We start from the raw sequence: 18,749 nt of genomic DNA, 5'->3' as shown, positions 1-18,749 counted from the left end.
AACACGTCTGAGAATAAGACATTTCATTAGAGAAACAGTCTGACTAAGTGCATTTAAAATGAACTGATTTTATCAGCAATTTCACACAGTGTGTTGAGAATAAGGAATAAATTGATATTTAGATAGAGAGATAGGTCTACATACAAATGTGTAATATGAACACACATTTAAGAACCATTCCGCCACATTATGATCTGTGTCCCATCCCATGAACCTCCAGTGAACCCTGAAACTGAGGTAAACAGGGAAGCGGGGTTGTTTAGGACCATGAGGAGCAGAGTGGAGTGAGGGCGTCCCTGTAGAGGAGAGCATGGGAAAACAGTAGTGGAGCGTCGTTTTCTTTCGCTGCGCGCTGGTCACAGGGATGCTACCACTCAAGTGTTGCATGCTGAAGAGTCCCGGCGCTCTGTGAAAGAGCTTTGCACCCGATACGATGAACGCTCGATCTGCCGCTGGAAACGAGGGGAAATGAAGATGAAGATAAGAGTGGTAATTATGAATGAGACCCGCAGGAAACCTCCTTGTAATGTTCCTTTTTTTGGGGGGGGTCTCTGTTTTTCCTGCTCAGAAGTGAGATACATGCTGAGCTGTGTCATCATACAGTCTACTGTGACCTACTTGCACTTTGTCTTTGTGCTATTATTATTATTTTCATATTTTACAATAGCTTAAATGCATCTTATTGCTATAATTACATGTAGTGATCCTATATAAGCGCAGCGGGGGGTTTAATTATGAAACATGTTTGACTTCAGCAGCCCAGTGCTATTTTTGCACCGCTCTTTGAAACATGTTGCACTGTTGACAGCGCATTTGAGTGGCACAGCTGACATTTCTTTTGCAGCCTTGCAGGAGGAAAGAGCAGCTGCTATTATTGTGTTGCCTCTGATTTAAAAGCTGACATTTAATTAGCAGTGAATTCTTGACCAAAGATGTGGCCACGGATTGTCCTGAAACTTGTATTCAAAATAAAGCTTTGACTCCATGTTGCTTTTAATGGTCTTTTTGAACTCCCTTTCATCTGCCTTTCCAGTGCCAAGGGGTTAGTGGCATCATCATTGTCACCATGGTTACCGGTTTCATGTTGGTGTACAACAGCAGCTCTGGGGACAGATCCCCTCCCACATCGTTGTCATCATCATCATCAGCAGCAGCAGCAGCGTCTCACCGTTCAGGTGGTCCTGTTCTAACCACGAAAAAGCCAGAGAGGCCACGGAGACCCCCAATACTTGATGGGTACACAGGTGTCATGGATCATAAGGTAGGCCTAAATATGCACAATCTGTGCACTGGGAGACCAAAAGTTACAACATTCACCCACCACCACCACCACTACCACAGAGACGGAGGTTAAACTTCATCTTGGTTGTGTGTTCCAACAAAAACAATGGCAGTGTCTGGGGTGAGGGATACGGTTGATGTCAGTGCAGTAGGTGCCTGCATGGAGAGGGGAGTGGGAAATGGGGGAATCGCATTACTGGCATGTTTTGGAAGAAGCACACGGAGGCCAGCAGTGAAAAACTGCAACAAAAAAAAGGAGCAGGAAAGTCCCTTTGAATATCTTTATATTGTCTGGGGTGTGCCAAATTTAGCTTGATACACTAACTGCATTACACACAGTGGCAGTCCTTTGATATGACAGTTGTGCCTCTACTTTCATGCTATTCTACAGCAAGGAATTTGAAATCACATTTTGACATATTTGTATGTGACACATTTACTACATATGTGTCGAGCACCTAGTCTTCTAAAAGAACATTGGTTGCTGTACCACATATGTATTTCCAACTGCACCTAATTTGTATTCTGCCTGCAGCCAGGTAAAGCAGAGAGACTAGCATGTAAATGTAGAGACCTGGCATGCACTAAAAATGGCTTTTTGAAGGTTCAGGTGCTCCCTTTGTTTCAGGGAGACCTGAAAAATCCTCTTCTGTGTGTTTGACTTGTGTGCTACATTATCCAGATGAATCTGACGCCCTGGTTTTTCAGTTTACGTGACACATTGATTATTGTTTTTTTTTCATCTAATTCTTATGTTTTTAAGACAGTGCACTGTTTTTAGCAATAACAGCAAATTTCACTAAATGTTGCAATTGAAATTGTGTAGCAATTTGTTGCCCCCTGTAAAGCTGTAATAATATCAGTTAATCTCTTAAACATTGAGCTCAAAAGCTGAACTTGCTGTGGTAGCACCATCTCTAAATCATGTCTGTAGTTTGCTCAGTTTCTTGATTAATAATTAATGTGTCCACCATGAAATATTTAGCAACAAAAGCACTTGAAACAGGATGGATTTCTTGAACGGCTTCTCAAGGCATCACTGTTGAAATCTTTTGGTCATATAAGCACCAATGCCAGTGTTATTGCAATGCAGCGCGGTGTGACAGACAGCTCATTCAGATAAATAGATGATTCAGACAGTGTCACGTCTCCCCAAAGTGAGAAAGATAGGCAGCGAGGCACAGCAGAGTGGAAATGACATTGTGTTGGTCAGGCAGCACTGGGCAGGACAGGATTTGGAAGTGGGAAAAAGTGTTGGTAGCAGTTCACCTTTCAGTGATTAATGATCAGTGACATGAGTGTGTAAGTGTGATGTTGGTTTGGAGAGAGGTTTGATCCGGATGAGGCTTCCTGGAATCATCTGTGTTTCTTGACTAAACCAGATTCCAAGTTCACTGCTCCTCTGAGATGTTGCAGCCCTCATCAGCTCCCTTTTAAAGTCAATGAAAAAGAAACATTAATCTAGGGAGAAATGAGAGGCAGCTGCTTCAATCTGGAGTTTTTTGGCGGAGTAGGCACTTTAGTATTTCTGCCCATACACGTCCTCCTGGCTGACAGCTGATTCATGATGGATCCACACTGCGGTGACATAATGCTTAGTGTAATTTTGTGCGCCAGCCAGCTCACTCCCATGGGGGCTTTCAGCTGTGCTGCTGTGGCTGCTGCACCCTCCGACAGAGCCGGGAAATGACTAACCAGAGCAGACCTGCTGTAGGATCTGTGGTGGATCAGTCTGTACTGCCCCGTGCATGGTTATCTGAGGTCCTGGAGGAAATCTTGCCTTTGACACAAGCGCACACCCAACACACAGGGTTACGCACACATTCACACACACACACTGGTGCACGCTGCCGAAAACCCCATGCAAATGCCCAGAAAACTTGTTAAAATTTTATGCCCTCATCAGAACCACGAATGCTTGAAAATGTGCGGAGAGCACTATCTGATGTGCCTGCTAGACCTTTTTATGGCCCGTATTAACTTATGTACTTGGTGGTATCTGGTCTGAATGGGCTGTGATTTCACCAAGGTGGGCGGTGGTCTGCGGCTGCATCGCTCATTTCCGTCTCAGCCAAGAGGTTGCAAATCACCTGGTGACATTAGACAGTAAGACTGCTTCATGTGGTTTAAAGACTAGAAATTTGTCTTTTCTAAATGGTGATATGGAAACAGCGTTGTTGAAACCCACAAATCTATATATTGCGAGATCAGACTTCAAAGTTACAGTGCATACTTACTGTATGTGTGCTATATTGAGAAACTGGCTAGGAGTCTGTGTTCATTATGTTCCTCTCTGTCTGCCTTCTGCAGTGTCTGCAGGTTTTTGTGAGATGTCCTCCTGTAGAATGTTTTTTTTTTCTTTGACAAGCTACAGTAACTAGAGCTGCAGAGTTGAATAGACTCTTTCAAACATGCACCTCCGCACAGCCGCTGTATTCTTCTGCTTCGGCTCCTCATCTTCTCTCCCTCTCTGATGTTTTGCCGATTTTAGTTAAAGAGATGTTGACCTTTGAAGAACTGTCAGCAGAATCAATCTACATTGGCCTTTATGCACGCTAATCACAAAGCCTGTGTGAGAGCATGAATGTGGATTGTATGACCGTGTCAGTTTATGATGTACCTACTTATTATGGGTAATACCTTTCTGTGCTCTGACAGCCTTTAATGCAGGCAGCCTTGATGAAATAGAAAGGTAATCATGCAAATAATTCTGCTGTCGACACTGACCCCTTTCTAACATACAATTTAAGCTGTCTTGGACGGTAGGTATGTTAATGCACAGCTTATTTAAAGGATGAATTCTCAGGATATGCAAATTCCGGTGTAAACCTCAGAGTGATGTTACACCTGGTATTAACATTTGATTTGTATCTGGATATGTTAGATAATGGAGTCCAATCCATGGGTGTCTGCATTTACACCTGATATTTAAATGCATTCTTGTTATCTCGATTGTGCCCGCAATGTGATCAAATCTCATGTGTTGCTAACGAGGCTACGTCTTCTGAGATGCAGCCGTCCCCTTCTCTCTGTCTGAGGTTGACTCGATGAAGAAGACACCTTTATTATCTTGTCTTTATTCACTCAAATAGACAACCAGAGCAAGTTAAGGATTGCGGCTTTGAATGTGTGTCACCAGGAGGAGCCTAATGAGATGTCATCTGTCGGGAGGTTTTTCGGTGTAATTAATTGGTCTCTGAAAAAACAATGTAGCGCTGATCATTCAATCCTCACACCACACAACAGGTGCCACTTAATTCCCCTCTGCCCTGCTAATTCTGTACACTTTAGGAAGTTGCTGTTTTGATAACGATCAGCATCTGAATCATTACAACCGAGCCTTCACGTTTGGCCCCTAACAGAGGAATGGTTGACAAGTGAGATACTCTTTATTTTTTGTATTGTCAGCAAATAACATTAACAAATTGATGCTCCTAAAAAGTATTGTATGTGTAGCCAAAGCCTCATAGAGCGTATTCCTCTGTGCAACAGCTTTCTATTGATGTCCATAAACATTTAATAACGCATCAATGAGCCACACTGTCTCTTCATTTTAGTGAATATTGGCACTGTAGATTATTTGGAGCCAATCTCACATACACCAACCTTTCAGAGATAAATACTCAGTATGGCACCAAATCTGCCGCTGAAAATAGTTATAGAGCCTAAGACAAGGTGGGGCAGTCAGAAAGCACTCTTTCTTTCACTCATTCACTTCTCCCTATACAATAGAGAATCAATAGTGAGCAGGAAATTGAGAAACCTTGGACATTGGCCACTAATGAACATTTTTAGTGCATTATTACACTATTAATTGTATGTATATAAATATATAACATATAACTCATATGCTGTTTATAGTTTTTTTATTTTATTTTGTGCTTCTGCATGTTCCATGTTGGTTTGAATTTGTGTTTTTTATTTTGACTTTCTTTTGCTTTGTTTTGTTTGTGAATACATGGACATGTGTGTGTGCTTGTGTTATTTTATGACATAATAAAACCAAACCAAAGAAATCATAATTTTGCATCATCACTGTATGCTCCCACAGCAGTCATTTTTGCATCTTTAAAATATGTAGCAATGCATTACCAGATTGTTAGCAGACAGTTGTGTACATGTCATGGACGCTACATTTTCCGTTCCATTTTTGGCAGTTTTTGAGGGCACAAATGATAAAGCCAAGTTCTTTTCATGGGATTTGTTGACAATTAAAAAAAATGACTAATGACACCCCACTCTAAATAGCTCAGCCTTGCCAAGTGCTTATTCCTGTTGGTTTATATTCTCTACCCTTCTTGAACTTAAAGAGTGAGGCTGGTGAATTGGAGACACTTTGGAAGCTCTGGAGCAATATTATATAGAGGCTGACTGATGGGGTTTGCTCTGAAAGCTATTATGATCCTGGGTTCCCCTGGGAAGTGTATAAACATGATAATACTGATGAGTCTGGAGTCAGTGTGTGGGTGGTAATTGACTGGGACTGGAACCAGAGCCATACTCTTCCGCTTCTACTGCTGCTGAGCTCTCCCTGTTTTTCACTCATTGAATTTTCCAAGTTATATTATATAAAGACATATCCCAACATGTACATACACATATGAAAATAACTCAATATAGTACACAACACATTTGCCTTCTAAAACACAACCCTTCATTTCTGTATTCAATGAACTATTCAAATAAGATACGGTTTTGTCTGCTTCAAAGGTGAGGTCTTAATGAAAAAGTATGGCAGTGCAACTGGCTTTAGAATCAAATTAATGATTAACTTTCCTTCTCCAGTTTTTTTATTTATCTCTTATCTATTAGCTTGTTTTACATGGGCAATCTTGTTTTCCAAGCACCACAGGGTGTTGTGGCAGGACGCAGTCATTAGGCGAGGCTATTTGAACTAGTGATGTATATTTTGTTTAAACAAGACACACACACACACACACACATTATATAAAATAGGTTTGGTATTAGTTCTTCTAATTCTACACATTAGACAAGTGTTCAGCCAGGCTACCTTCGAACTAGTCCATCATGAAATGAAAAGTCCTGCACCCCTGCAAGAACAGTGGGCACCTAGTCTCAAAACTTGGTTGGTGCATGACCATGCCTTGTGAGAACTTGCACAAGAGGTGCAAGAGGTGCAAGAGATGCAAGAGATGCAAGAGGTACGATCATGCCACTGATGGCACCCTCTGTCAAGCAAAAACAAAGCAAAGCTTAAGAAGCTGGCATGCTTGCTTATAATAATAATAATAATAATAATAATAATCTTTATTTGTAGAGCACTTTTCAAAAACTAGTTACAAAGTGCTTTAACAAGTATAAAGACAATAATACCCAAAAGACAATAATACAAAAACAATACAAGATAAAAGCATGAAAAGATTGTAAAGACTCAAATACACGTTTAAGATAAATATAAAATTAGTAAAATAGAATAAAATAAAAGGGATAAAATAAAGTCAAATAAGATCAGGAAAGGCTCTCCTATAAAAGTATGTTTTAAGAAGGGACTTAAAAGAGTTCAATGAATGATTTCCTCGGGCAGGCTGTTCCAGAGCCTTATAGGAAAGCCTTACAATCAGTTCCTTTGGGTTGTCGTGATGCTTGCAATCACAACTCTCACTGGGACATTTGGTGGTGAGGGTGTAGGACACTGGTGCGCATGATCAACTTCTAGTTTGTGAGGATAACTCCTCTCCAAAAACCTTGAATAAAACAGATTCCATGAAAGAAGTTGGATTGCCTTTTTCAGGTTTTTCTGGGACCCCCACCACTCGTGTGTTTTGACTCCTACCCCAGTTTTCCTGATCATCCACATGGGCTTGTAGGCGTGTATTTTCAGCATGCATGTGGATCGTATCCGTTCTGTTTGTTGGTGGACTGTTTGCAGTTGAGTTATACAGCTCTGAAACTCTGAAGTCAAAATCTAGCATCAAGCGTTAGCACTTCAGCGCTAGTGTTGCCAGCCATTTTGGCTGGTTAAGATGGCCAATTTAGTACCACAATATTCAATGTTTCGAAACGGTTTGAAAATACTTTTGATAAACTACCTCACAGGTAGGTTGCTAAAATAATAAAGTGCGCATGTGATCATGACTCGCCATGGCTGTCTTTAATCCAGTCAACATCACATCAGAGTTCACTGAAGAACCTTGTATGGTTAAACCTGTTACTTTTCTTTTGGCTTATCCAGGAAAGTGTATTGCTTACAAGGTTATGAATTTTTGATTAAGGTTGGCAAAGAAAGTGCAGACTGAGTGTATGTGTATAAGTCAGCAAGTGTTCAAGTGCTAGTCAAATCAAAGAACCACTGTGTTAGTTTAAGGCTGATTATCAGTAAAAAAAAAAAAAAATCTACCTTTAATATGCAATACATTACACTCACTCATTTATTCATTCATTCAATAGTCTGTGGGTTACATCTGCAGCTGCATGCCATCTGAAATATTATCCATCTGATACTGAAAGCCCTTCTCATGGTACATGGTCTATAAGTGGCTATTTCCCAGCATCATCAAGCTGTCAGAAGCTCTGGGAGCTGGCACTGGAGCTTCAGCTTCACTGTCAAGGACACTTATTATTTCACAGGCACTTTAACCTACGACACTGGCCATGCAACCCTCAGTTGCCTTTTACTAGTTTAACACAGTCCTTGACTTTTAAAATAATTAGAAGTGGTAGTAATTTTTTGGAGTATAGGAACTCTATCTGTTGGATGTAGAAGAAGAAACAGCTAAGGCAGCAAGGGTGTGTTTGTGCAGTGAGGCGTGTAATTCGCTCCAGCCTACCTGTAATTGAGGGAAGGGGTCTGCGTACAGAGTGCACACACACTCCAACAAGAAATGTGTGTGTGTTTGTGGTAAGGGATTACCACTGGCTTTTTTGTCGAGACCCTTTTAGACAGTTAGATTTGTCTCTGCTGATATTATATGTGGGGCCACATACAAGTCGATACAAAGATTTAAGAACATCCACAGACACCACTCACACACCCCCACCTAGACAAACACATACAGACGCAGAACCACACATACACACTAGGTAGGCAATCTTTCAGTGTGGGGTCACAGAGATAGTGGGAGAGTATTATAAATATGGCAGGAAGAGCAGCACAGCCTGTGGCGCTGGCAATATCACCTGTATGTATGCACACACACACACACACACACACACAAACACACACATTCCCACCCGAGGACCTGATGAAGCGTGAAGCTCAGAGCACATTTCAGAATGCCAATGTAGCTCTCTATTAAGGTTGGGAATAATTCATGTGAAGCGTCTCTGGGTTTTTGCTGTCAGATCATTCAATCCGATCTCACCTTTTTCAAACCAGTACAACAGCTCTGCAATGCATACTACCTTTGCAAAGTTTTCATACATGAATGATCTTCTGAGTGAACTGGATTTTATACAAGAGAGCATGTTCTGACCACGACTGCACATGCACGGCAGAACATCGCTCTAATGTTGGTAGACTGAATAAATGTACAGGCTTATGCATTTTCATGATTTTCCTTCAAAATCAAACTCGCACCACTTTTGTTTTTGTACCCATTCATCATGAGCTGAACTCAAAGATCTAAGACTTTCTCTATGTTACTAAAGGCCTATTGCTCTCAAATATTGTTCACAAATCTGTCAAAATCTGTGTTAGTGATCACTTCTCCTTTGCCGAGATAATCCATCCACCTCACAGGTGTGGCATTTCAAGATGCTGATCAGACAGCATGGGTATTGCACAGGTGTGTCTTAGACTGGCCAAAATAAAAGGCCACTCGAAAATGTGCAGTTCCATGACACAGCACAATGCCACAGATGTCGCAAGTTTTGAGGGAGCGTACAATTGGCATGCTGACTGCACCCGTCAATATACATGCCTCTGTCATGGCTGCTGTGTCTACATGTGCCGTTGCACCGACTGTGCTGAACTCCTTCAGGGTCATTGGATTTTTTTCTGTTGGCAGCCAGACTCCAAGGATCTCTGCAAGACTTGAGCTTGATGGCTACATGTTCCAGATTCATCCCTTTTGTCTGTTTCTGCTTTATCTTTTTGCTTCTCTTGAGGCACAAAAGTTGTGTGACAATTACAGATGTAATGCAAGTCTTTCAGACTTTGGTGATCCCCAAAGTTTGTTCCTGTTTGAACTGTGTTTAATCCAACCACTCTCAGACCTTTTATCACATCATCTACACATGTAAGTTATTTGATGTTAGCCTCAGTAACGTTAGCTTCAGTCATTGAGAGAAAAAGTTACAATGTCACATACCCGACTTTTGGGTTTGTGGTCTTTGTAATTACGTTTTTCACAGTCTTATCAACAGTTTTGCATCAAACTGCGACTTTCTTGACTTTTAAATGTATATTTTAAATTGACCATCATCATATGCGCAATTCAGAGTGCAATTCAAAAAGGATCAAAAAATTTGGCTTTGGCTCTCTATTACCGTATGTTGGAATGCTAACATGCTTAACTAAGGTGGTGGACATGGTAAACATTACACTTGCTTAACATGTTGTTTGCATTGTCATTGTCAACATGTTAGACTCTTAGTCTTGTTCAGAGATCCTTCCATTTTTTTATTGCCTCTTAGAATATGTCATATATTGTAATCTTTGCAATGGCTTAATAAGACTATACTCTGGATTAAATTGTTTCTCAGATTGTCTTTAATATTGTCCGAATGAAACTTCAGCTATTTCTGACCTTTAACTTTTCACCTTTAAAGCCCCTGAAATTGCACTGCAGGACTTGTGCTCTGGTGACCAGCTCCGGCCAGCTAACTGGAAGCATGAGAGGAGAAGAAGTTGACCGCTCTGAGTGTGTAATCCGTATGAATGACGCTCCCAGCATAGGCTATCAGCAGGATGTTGGACGACGCACAAGCCTACGTGTAGTAGCTCACTCCAGCCTGCAAAGGGTGCTGCGGAGCCGACAGGAGCTGCTCAATGCGAGTCAAGACACAGTCTTCATCTTCTGGGGACCCAGCAGCTGCATGAGACGGGACGGAAAAGGCCATGTTTACAACAGCCTCAGGCTGTTAAATCAGCTACTGCCCAAACTTAAAGTCTACATCATTTCCAGGATCAAAATGTTGAAGTTTGATGAACTGTTTAAAAAGGAAACAGGAATTGATAGGTAATTCTTCACAGAATCAGTCCTGTCTTTGTGAGGTTTGTCTTGGAACGACCTAACTGAGCCAAACAGTAAATTTGTGTGTGAAATAGCGCTGCAAGAATTAATCAATAATTTATTAGTTGTCAACTACTATCAATAATTGGTTTTAATTTTTTTGATTCCAGCTTCCTTAATGTAAACATTTTCTGGTTTCATTATTCTTCTTGTGGACAAAAGAAGTTATTTCATCTTGGGCTTTGGGAAACATTGATTCAAATTTTCACAATTTTCTGACATTTTATAGACTAAACAACTAATTGATTAATCGAGAAAACAATTAATAAACAGATGAATCAACAATTAAAATGTGAAAAAACGAGGAGGGCAAACACAAAAAAGTGGCTTCAGCTTATGACTTGCTCACAAAAAAAGTTGCATCTCTAAACGCTTTAAACACAGAGCTTTATTAATAGGATTTAGATTAAAATTTGTCTGTTACCTCTGAAAGGATTTAAGGGATTTGATTCATGCTAAGTTCACAGTAGTCTCACTAATGCCAGGCTTAGGGAGAGTATGGCAAATTTATTTTCTTTTGGATTGCGACGACGTAGCATTTACAGAAGTGGTTAAACATCAGAAAGAATACAAACATTTTGTTTCAATGTCATTTGGATTCTTCCACAAGCATTATGTTTTCCCAGTTATTGTTTTAAGCATGAAACAATATTATGTATGCCAATAAATCAGTAACTGTGGAAGTGGAAACTGACAATGATTTAAGTCTAAAACCAGGACCTGAAATACTTTCAGAAATAATATGCTGAATTTAGGACTGAACAATTTAGAAAAATAATTGCGATGATTCTTGACTGATATTGCAATTGCGATCATTTTTACATCATTATTCTCATTTTCATTGAAAAACACATTAATTATGAATTATGGTGTGATTTTGGCAAGTATCTGTACCAAACAAAGATGTTTTCTAAAGTCTGTAGAAGATGATGCGTAGGTTAGGACATCTCTGCAGCACAACAATATTTAAATTAAAATGGGATTTGGACACACATAACTTTTAACAAATATTGCACCTCTTGTGTTTTGAAAATTGCAGTAGGCCATATTGGGATTTCGATAATATTTAACAAGGTCCTTAACAAGGGTTCATATTAGTACCGTTACAATAGGTACCTTATGAGGGCAAATATGTACCCTTGGGGAAAATAATGGACCTAAAATATACCAGTAGAAATGTTAAATTTGGCATTTGGCACATTCATTAACCTAAACATTAATTATATAAGTTATCAATCTTTTTTTACAGAGCTCCAGAGTCATGTAAAGAGAAGTGTTGCATCACCTCCATTCAATTTCAGCCCAGCATATGCAAGATAGCATACAACAGTTTCTAAATGCTGTATGGGAACACAAAACTTTGGAAATTTCCTTGGCAGCCCTGACTCCCTGACCATCCTATCCCCCAACAGCATTTTGGTCACACATTAAGAGATTTTTTTTTCAGAGGCAGATGTAGTGCTTAGTTTGGAACATCATAAATGTAAATGAAATTGGCATGCCAAACAGGAGTCCACCCTAAAAACCAGACACATGTCTTTCTTTTTATACTGAGCATGAAACAGATACATATTTTCCACCTTTTACAGGTACCTGTACTATGGAGAAATGGCTGACTGAATACTTACAAAATAAGAACCAAATATATAAAGACATTCCATCAACTTCAACCCACCCATTAACATACTCATTGTAAACAGTAAGCCCAAGGGAAGATAAGAGGAAGTTCCATTTGAATGCAGAATCCAGTCACTTCAGACTTCATGTATAGTCACTGTCAGAATAAATGTCTTACTCGTGGATATTTTCTTTACTATTGTAAGGCACAGAAAGTCTTTTTTCATTCTGTCTTTTTGCCTTTGTCTGTGTTTATCTCTGAAAAGATGATTGATCAGGTTAAGTCATCTTAAATCTTCTCTCATTTGGTTTCTTGGAAGGAGCCAGTACTTAGATGTATTTACACTAAATGACTATGGATTTACTAAAAATTTTCAACTTCCCTTGTCTCCCAGGAAAAGTTCCAACTCCTGGCTGAGTACCGGCTGGTTCACCATGGCCATAGCCGTAGAGCTGTGTGACAGGATCAACGTTTACGGCATGGTGCCTCCTGATTTCTGCAGGTAGGATCAGATTATGTTTTTATTTCAGAATTTATGTTCGTAGTTCAAATATGCACATTAGAAGGAAGATACTAAAACTATGTGCTGTTGGTAAACCACACACAGACTTTTGTATTGGCTTAACAGGCCAGTCTGTTGATTTGAATGAAAGAGATTAGAAAAAATATTTATAATTTATTTAAGTTTATGAACACTTTCTACTTTAACTTCAACAGTGTCAACCTTAAAGCTGCATTACATACATTTTGTGGCCACTTTGGGACAAAATACTGAGAACACAATACATATTACCAACTTTTAAAGATTCAGTGTGTAATATTTATGAGTATCTACTGACAGAAATGCAATATAATATACATACTATGTTTTCAGTGGTGGACCTTACATATTCAACCGTTATGTTTTTATTACCTTAAAATGAGCCATTGCTATCTACATACACGACAGGTCCTCTTACATGGACGTAGCCATGTTGCGCCTCCATGGACGTAGCCATGTTGCGCCTCCATGTTTGTACAGTAGCCCAAAAGGACAAGTTGCTATACAGAGTGTGCTTCATAATAATAATCAGAATTTAAGAAGACGCAAATAATAAAAACTTTGCCAGAGGTCATCTATATCATGTAAAGATATTAAAACAGGACCATATGTTGACAGCCTCTTTGTTGTTGGATTTACAAATTAAATTCATGTAATGTACAACCTCATGGAGAAAAAGTACAAAGTGATTTTTTTACTGCTGAATTTACAATTTCCATTAGAATTAATACGTTTATTATTAAAAAGCTTATTTTGTCCGAGGAGCAAGTGAATACACAGTGAGCCATTTGTTTCAATTTACAACCCTCACCATTAGATGGCAGTAAAACTTACACACTGAACCTTTAACTTCACATGACAAACTTGTTAGATTATTGCCTTAAAGCCCCCTCCAGCCAGTTTTAACTGCCGTTTTTGGTTAACGTTCTTTCTCAAACAGAGAATGGGGGTGTGGTTAATAGTCGGATGTAATCAATTACCATGACAACCAAAAACTGACCGGCTGGAGTGTTCACTAACGATATGCTGTGTTAACATCACTACACTGTAAAGTTTACTGTCTGGCAGGAGTAGCTATTACTTACCCATAATAGAAACTAGTGTGCGCGTATCAGCTGTTATCAATCATACAGTCGATGGTCCTGTCACGCACTGCACACGATAACTCCCACTACATTTTATGGTGCGCTTACTTTACCGCGGGGGTGGGGCGGGTCTATTACTCTGTTGAACTGTATGTAAAGACTTCTGATACCATTGCCTCTGCCGATGCATTAGTAAAATGGCCGTCAGTAAAATGCATGTTGCAGACTGTATATAAGACGGTGGCAGGTGAAAGTGTGATGAGTTTTCTGTCATCTGTCCTCCAGCACCGCACGCATAGATGCCATAATGAAAATGAACACACTAAACCAAAAAATAAAATGAAAAGACTGTTAGCTAACTTTCTGCAATAACTATGCTAGCTAACTACACCTGGCTAACTACAATTTAGTTAACTTAGCTAACGTTAACTAAACTAGAAAGACAAACCAATAGTCAGACACAGAGAGACATACCTACTGTAAGTTCGAAGTAAATGACATGATAATTTGGTTAGCTAGCTCAGAACAATGTTTATCGGTTTGATGCTCTGACTTAACGAGGTGTGACGGCGTGACAGTTTTGTTAACGAGGCACGACAGTGCGTCTGCGCAAGCTTGGAGAATGACGTATGACTTATGGAATTACTATAGTCATACGTCACAATCCCGTTTTAACAACTAAGCAACTTTTGCAACTTAGAGCACAAAATTAAGCTATTTGTTAAAAAATATTTGCCAAACTATGTGGGTAATCAACATTGAAAGGAAATGACTCTTATCATAGAAATGTCAAAATACACTGGAGGGGGGCTTTAAATACTCAGTGGCAAAAACAAGCACTTTTTTGTAGATATAATTTTGACAGGCACCATTGCCCCAAAGGAAAATGTTACAACCACTGCAGCTGGTTCGCTGCCAGCTGAAGCCATCTTCTGCACAAATTCCAAAATCTTTTGTAACTACTAATCATTTTGACTCCAAAATATGTGAAAGGTTTGAAAATACTGAAATTACCCTTTGACCGCATTAACAGCCTTTGAAAAAGAAACAAGACAATATCTGTCTTTATAGTCAGTTTCTTAACAACAGTGTTCACGTAACACACCATCATCAAGAATATGTTGTGTCCTTGACTTTTTAGGTCAGAAATACTACCTCACAAGTTTCATTTGAAGGCATCATACGTTTTTAATGAAATGGAAACTGATTATCTCACCTTGTTGATTATTATAAACAACCTTCAATGTAACATTTAAGTGGCAACAAAGCAAGACCTTTGCTTTCTTGATTTGATTAATTTTATTTGAAAGAAACCAAAGTTTGAACATTACGCACAAACACTTTTGAACAGTCACCCCCTCAACATCCTGTTTCATCTGTTAAATTATACATCCAAGACACCACTGAGGACTTAAGTTTTCAGTTTGTCACTTCCTGTTTAAGCAAGTGGGGCAAATAGTGCATGCAGCGGATGGGATGCTCTCTTCTGCTGCAGCTCCATCCTGAGATTTACTGTGTGCTGACAACATGGGTGCGTTTCTACATTGAAATCTTGTCTAGTACATATGTAATGATGTCTTTAAATTGTAATGACAATATAACATTTACTCCCTGCAGTGAAAAATTCAAGTGTCTTTTATTGCCATGCAGTCAGGCTGGTGAATGGCTGTGATTTCAGTACCAGTGGAAACTTTCATCTTGACTAATTTCAATGAATAGGTTCAAAGTACAGCTGTTTAATATGCCTATGTAACATTCGGGTTCACTGGAAATAGGAGATTAAATGTTGTTCTCACATGAGTCTAGGGCACAAAGGACAGTTTGACACATTTGGATATTCAAAGAGATATTCAGTCCAGACTAAAGTGAGTCTCTTATGTTTGAGTCTTCCACTGAGCTTGGGTGTGACCGTGATCATCAGAGGAATAAGATGGTTAAGGTGTATAATGATCTGTGAGCTACTGTTCTTTCTGTTTTTCTTTGTTCTCGTCTCCATTTTCTTCCCCACTGTGACTCGCTTCCTCTCCCCCACCCTCATCTCATAATTATCCTCACTCTATTTCCACATCCCTCCCTTACACTTTGACTTTCATGCCTTTTCATGCTTTGCTCCTCTCCCTTCCCCTCTTCTCGGCTCCCGTGCAGATCCTCCTCCCATCCCTCCGTGCCGTATCATTACTACGAGCCCTCGGGGCCCGACGAGTGCTCCATGTATCTTTCCCACGAGAGGAGCCGGCGAGGAAGCCACCATCGCTTCATCACGGAGAAAATAGTGTTTGCAAATTGGGCTCGAACCCTCAACATCCGCTTTAACCAGCCAGACTGGAAACCAGCTGCTGTCATCACCAGCATGAATAGCTCATACACTCCAGTTCCAGCTGGATCCTGAGATTCACTCCAGAGACGATCCCCAGACGTGCAGAATATGTGTGTAGACAGTTTCAAGTGTGCAGATTCCCTCTCTGGCTCATATGAATGAGACAGCAGTAGACAGAACAAACTGCTGTTGTGGCTGTTAGCCTACTGTCTAAGCAGCTTGGCAGAATGGGATCATTGCATAATAGCATCACAAAGCCTCAACAATGTTTTGGAAGTGTAACTATAATAGAATGAATTTCATACTGGAATCAAAGCCATGGAGGTTGGCTCATGTGTGTTTTTTTTACTCTGTGTAGAGCTGCTTTAATAACACTCGAGCTGTCAAGAGAGGAGACAGACAATGAGACAGTACACCACTGCAGTATGATAGATTCATTTTCATAAAACTGAATACTGATTCATTGACAACACTGAGGACATGTACTGTCATTGCTTCTGGGAATGTGGCAGTTTTAATGATCTGAGGAGTTTATACTTTACAGTTACACACAAACTAAGCATTGTGTTTTTTTTAATCGTTGGTAGACTTTCTTTAACTTGACTTTCACTTTATTTAGACACTTTCCTTTTCGACAATACAGTATTCACAATACAGTTAACAACAACAACACAGAGAAAAAAGTGTCCCAGTTACAGCTGCTGACTCCCCATATTTAGGGTATAGTTATAACACAGCCTATTCATACTGTAAACATTACAGAACAAGCCCATCACATTGCAGCAGGCCACTTCACATACACAGAGAACTGCAATACACTGAAGTACTTTTAAACAATACAAACAAGCAAAGACCAGACTTAATTGTAGTTTGAAGTGATACATTTAGACAAGTCATGGCCTCCTTGATCATGCTGAGGCATTCAGATGATACGAAGTAATGTTGTGCTCTGAGGATACACCAAATATTGCCTTAAATGGATATTGGGTCTATTGATTTGGATGGGGCTGCAACTACAACAATGTTTTTGATGATTTGATTCATTGTTTTGTCGCTGAAATTTCAGAAAATTGTGAAAAATGTTCTTTAAAGTTTTTCAGAGGCTGTTGAGTAAGGTCCTCACGTGTCTTGGTTTGATCGGACAAACAGTCCAAAATCAAAATAGATTCAGTTTACAATGATATAAACAGAAACATATGGTCTTAATGGAGAATTTTAAAGCACTGATTGTTTTAAAGAATACTTCAAATATTAATGTGGAGCAATGATTTAAAGAGATGCTTGAGCAGGACATACGGTCCATTGTTGCTGATGACTGGTGACAGTTGGCATCAGTATGGAAATTTATGGACAATTTTTCTCCTGTAAAATAGAGACACTATCTCTTAATTTTAGACAAACAAGTCATAAGCATTTCTGCAGCTGATCTATATTCCTGAAGAAGACTTTAAACAGCATTTAGACCATGACTATAGCAAAATACAATGTACAAAATGTAACAACAATTAGACAATAAAATGAGAAAATAATTTTAAATGATGAAACATTTGTTTGGTCGTTATTTCGTTCATTTAGTCTCTTGACAACAGTATTTCTAAAATCCTGGTGACGGCCCTGCATCATGGTAAAATATGGCACAACTCCCCCCCCAAATGATTACTCAAAGCTGTAACGTTCAGGTTAGAAACACATGTAGGAAAATGACAAGTGTAGTAATTTGATCTACTGTCTCCACCTGCTGGCATGTAAAGCCGTCTGCTCCCAGCGCTGTTCCACAAACTTCTATTCCTGTCATCATCACGCATAGACCAGTAAACCGAAATGTGCACATCCCACACAGAAATAATAGTAATCTCTTAAGGATTAGGACAACTGCACCAACTCCAGCACCCAGAACAAACTCATTTAAAATGGCTCTCTTCAATATGAGATCACTTTCAAGTAAGACTTTTATCTTAAATGATTTTATCTTGTCTGCAAATCTAGATTTTATGTTTTTAACGGAATCCTGGTTGCAGATGAATGACTATAGCCAGCTAGCTGAACTGTGTCCGCCTCAATATGATTGTTTTAGTCAACCGAGGGTCAGTGGTCGTGGTGGTGGGCTAGTGAGCGTGTATAGGAAAGATTTTAAATGTCATCAAGTACGCTGTGATGAATTTAACTCCTTTGAAGTTCTCACTCTTAAAGTTGGAGGGCTGCAACCTATCATATTTGTTATAATTTATCGCCCCCCAAAACCGCCTGGAGGATTTTTATCAGAACTTCCTGAATTTTTATCTACTCTGGTTTTAAGTTATGACAGAATTGTTCTTTGTGGTGATTTTAATATTCATGTTGATGACCCCAACAATGTTAATGCAACTAACTTTTTAAATATGGCCACTTCTTTTAACTTCAAACAACATGTCAAAGGGCAAACACATAACCGTGGTCATACACTGGACTTGGTTTTTACCCTGGGTGTCAGCATTTCCTCTGTGGAATTGTGGACATGACCATATCTGACCACAGATGTATTGTTTTTAGCTGCGATTCGCCTGTTACTCATGCCGCCTCACCAAGCTCCGTGTGTTCTCGCATCTTTAATGAACAAAGTGTTTCAAAGTTTTGCGCATTCTTTCAGAGCCAAGCCAACACCTGTCTGATTCCAACACCAACAATCTGGTCGATCACTTCAATCATATCTGCTTGTCGTCACTAAATATTACTG

The 18,749-nt window shown here is 39.6% G+C and overlaps 1 protein-coding gene across 1 annotated transcript; it reads left to right on the top strand.

Annotated features, from left to right (window-relative positions):
* The first annotated feature begins 340 nt into the window (after positions 1–340).
* On the top strand, positions 341–17,552 carry LOC119900827 (alpha-N-acetylgalactosaminide alpha-2,6-sialyltransferase 5-like). Its single transcript, XM_038716086.1, has 5 exons — positions 341–489; positions 1,034–1,261; positions 10,012–10,421; positions 12,488–12,595; positions 15,865–17,552. The coding sequence occupies exons 1-5, from the start codon at positions 469–471 to the stop codon at positions 16,106–16,108; spliced, it is 1,011 nt and encodes a 336-aa protein (XP_038572014.1). The 5' UTR covers positions 341–468; the 3' UTR covers positions 16,109–17,552.
* Positions 17,553–18,749: the final 1,197 nt, after the last annotated feature.

This window comes from Micropterus salmoides, unplaced genomic scaffold, assembly GCF_014851395.1.
Source record: "Micropterus salmoides isolate LMB-PRFRI ecotype aquatic unplaced genomic scaffold, ASM1485139v1 Ms_hic_scaffold_13, whole genome shotgun sequence".
Lineage (NCBI taxonomy): Eukaryota > Metazoa > Chordata > Actinopteri > Centrarchiformes > Centrarchidae > Micropterus > Micropterus salmoides.
Note: the sequence above shows the minus strand (reverse complement) of the source record. Positions and strands in the feature narration are given on the sequence as shown.

Coding starts and splice junctions, on each gene's coding strand:
- LOC119900827 (XM_038716086.1), top strand. CDS start 469: ATGAAGATGAAGATAAGAGTG. Junction 490..1,033: donor TGAAGATGAAGATAAGAGTG/GTAATTATGAAT, acceptor CTGCCTTTCCAG/TGCCAAGGGGTTAGTGGCAT. Junction 12,596..15,864: donor GTGCCTCCTGATTTCTGCAG/GTAGGATCAGAT, acceptor GCTCCCGTGCAG/ATCCTCCTCCCATCCCTCCG.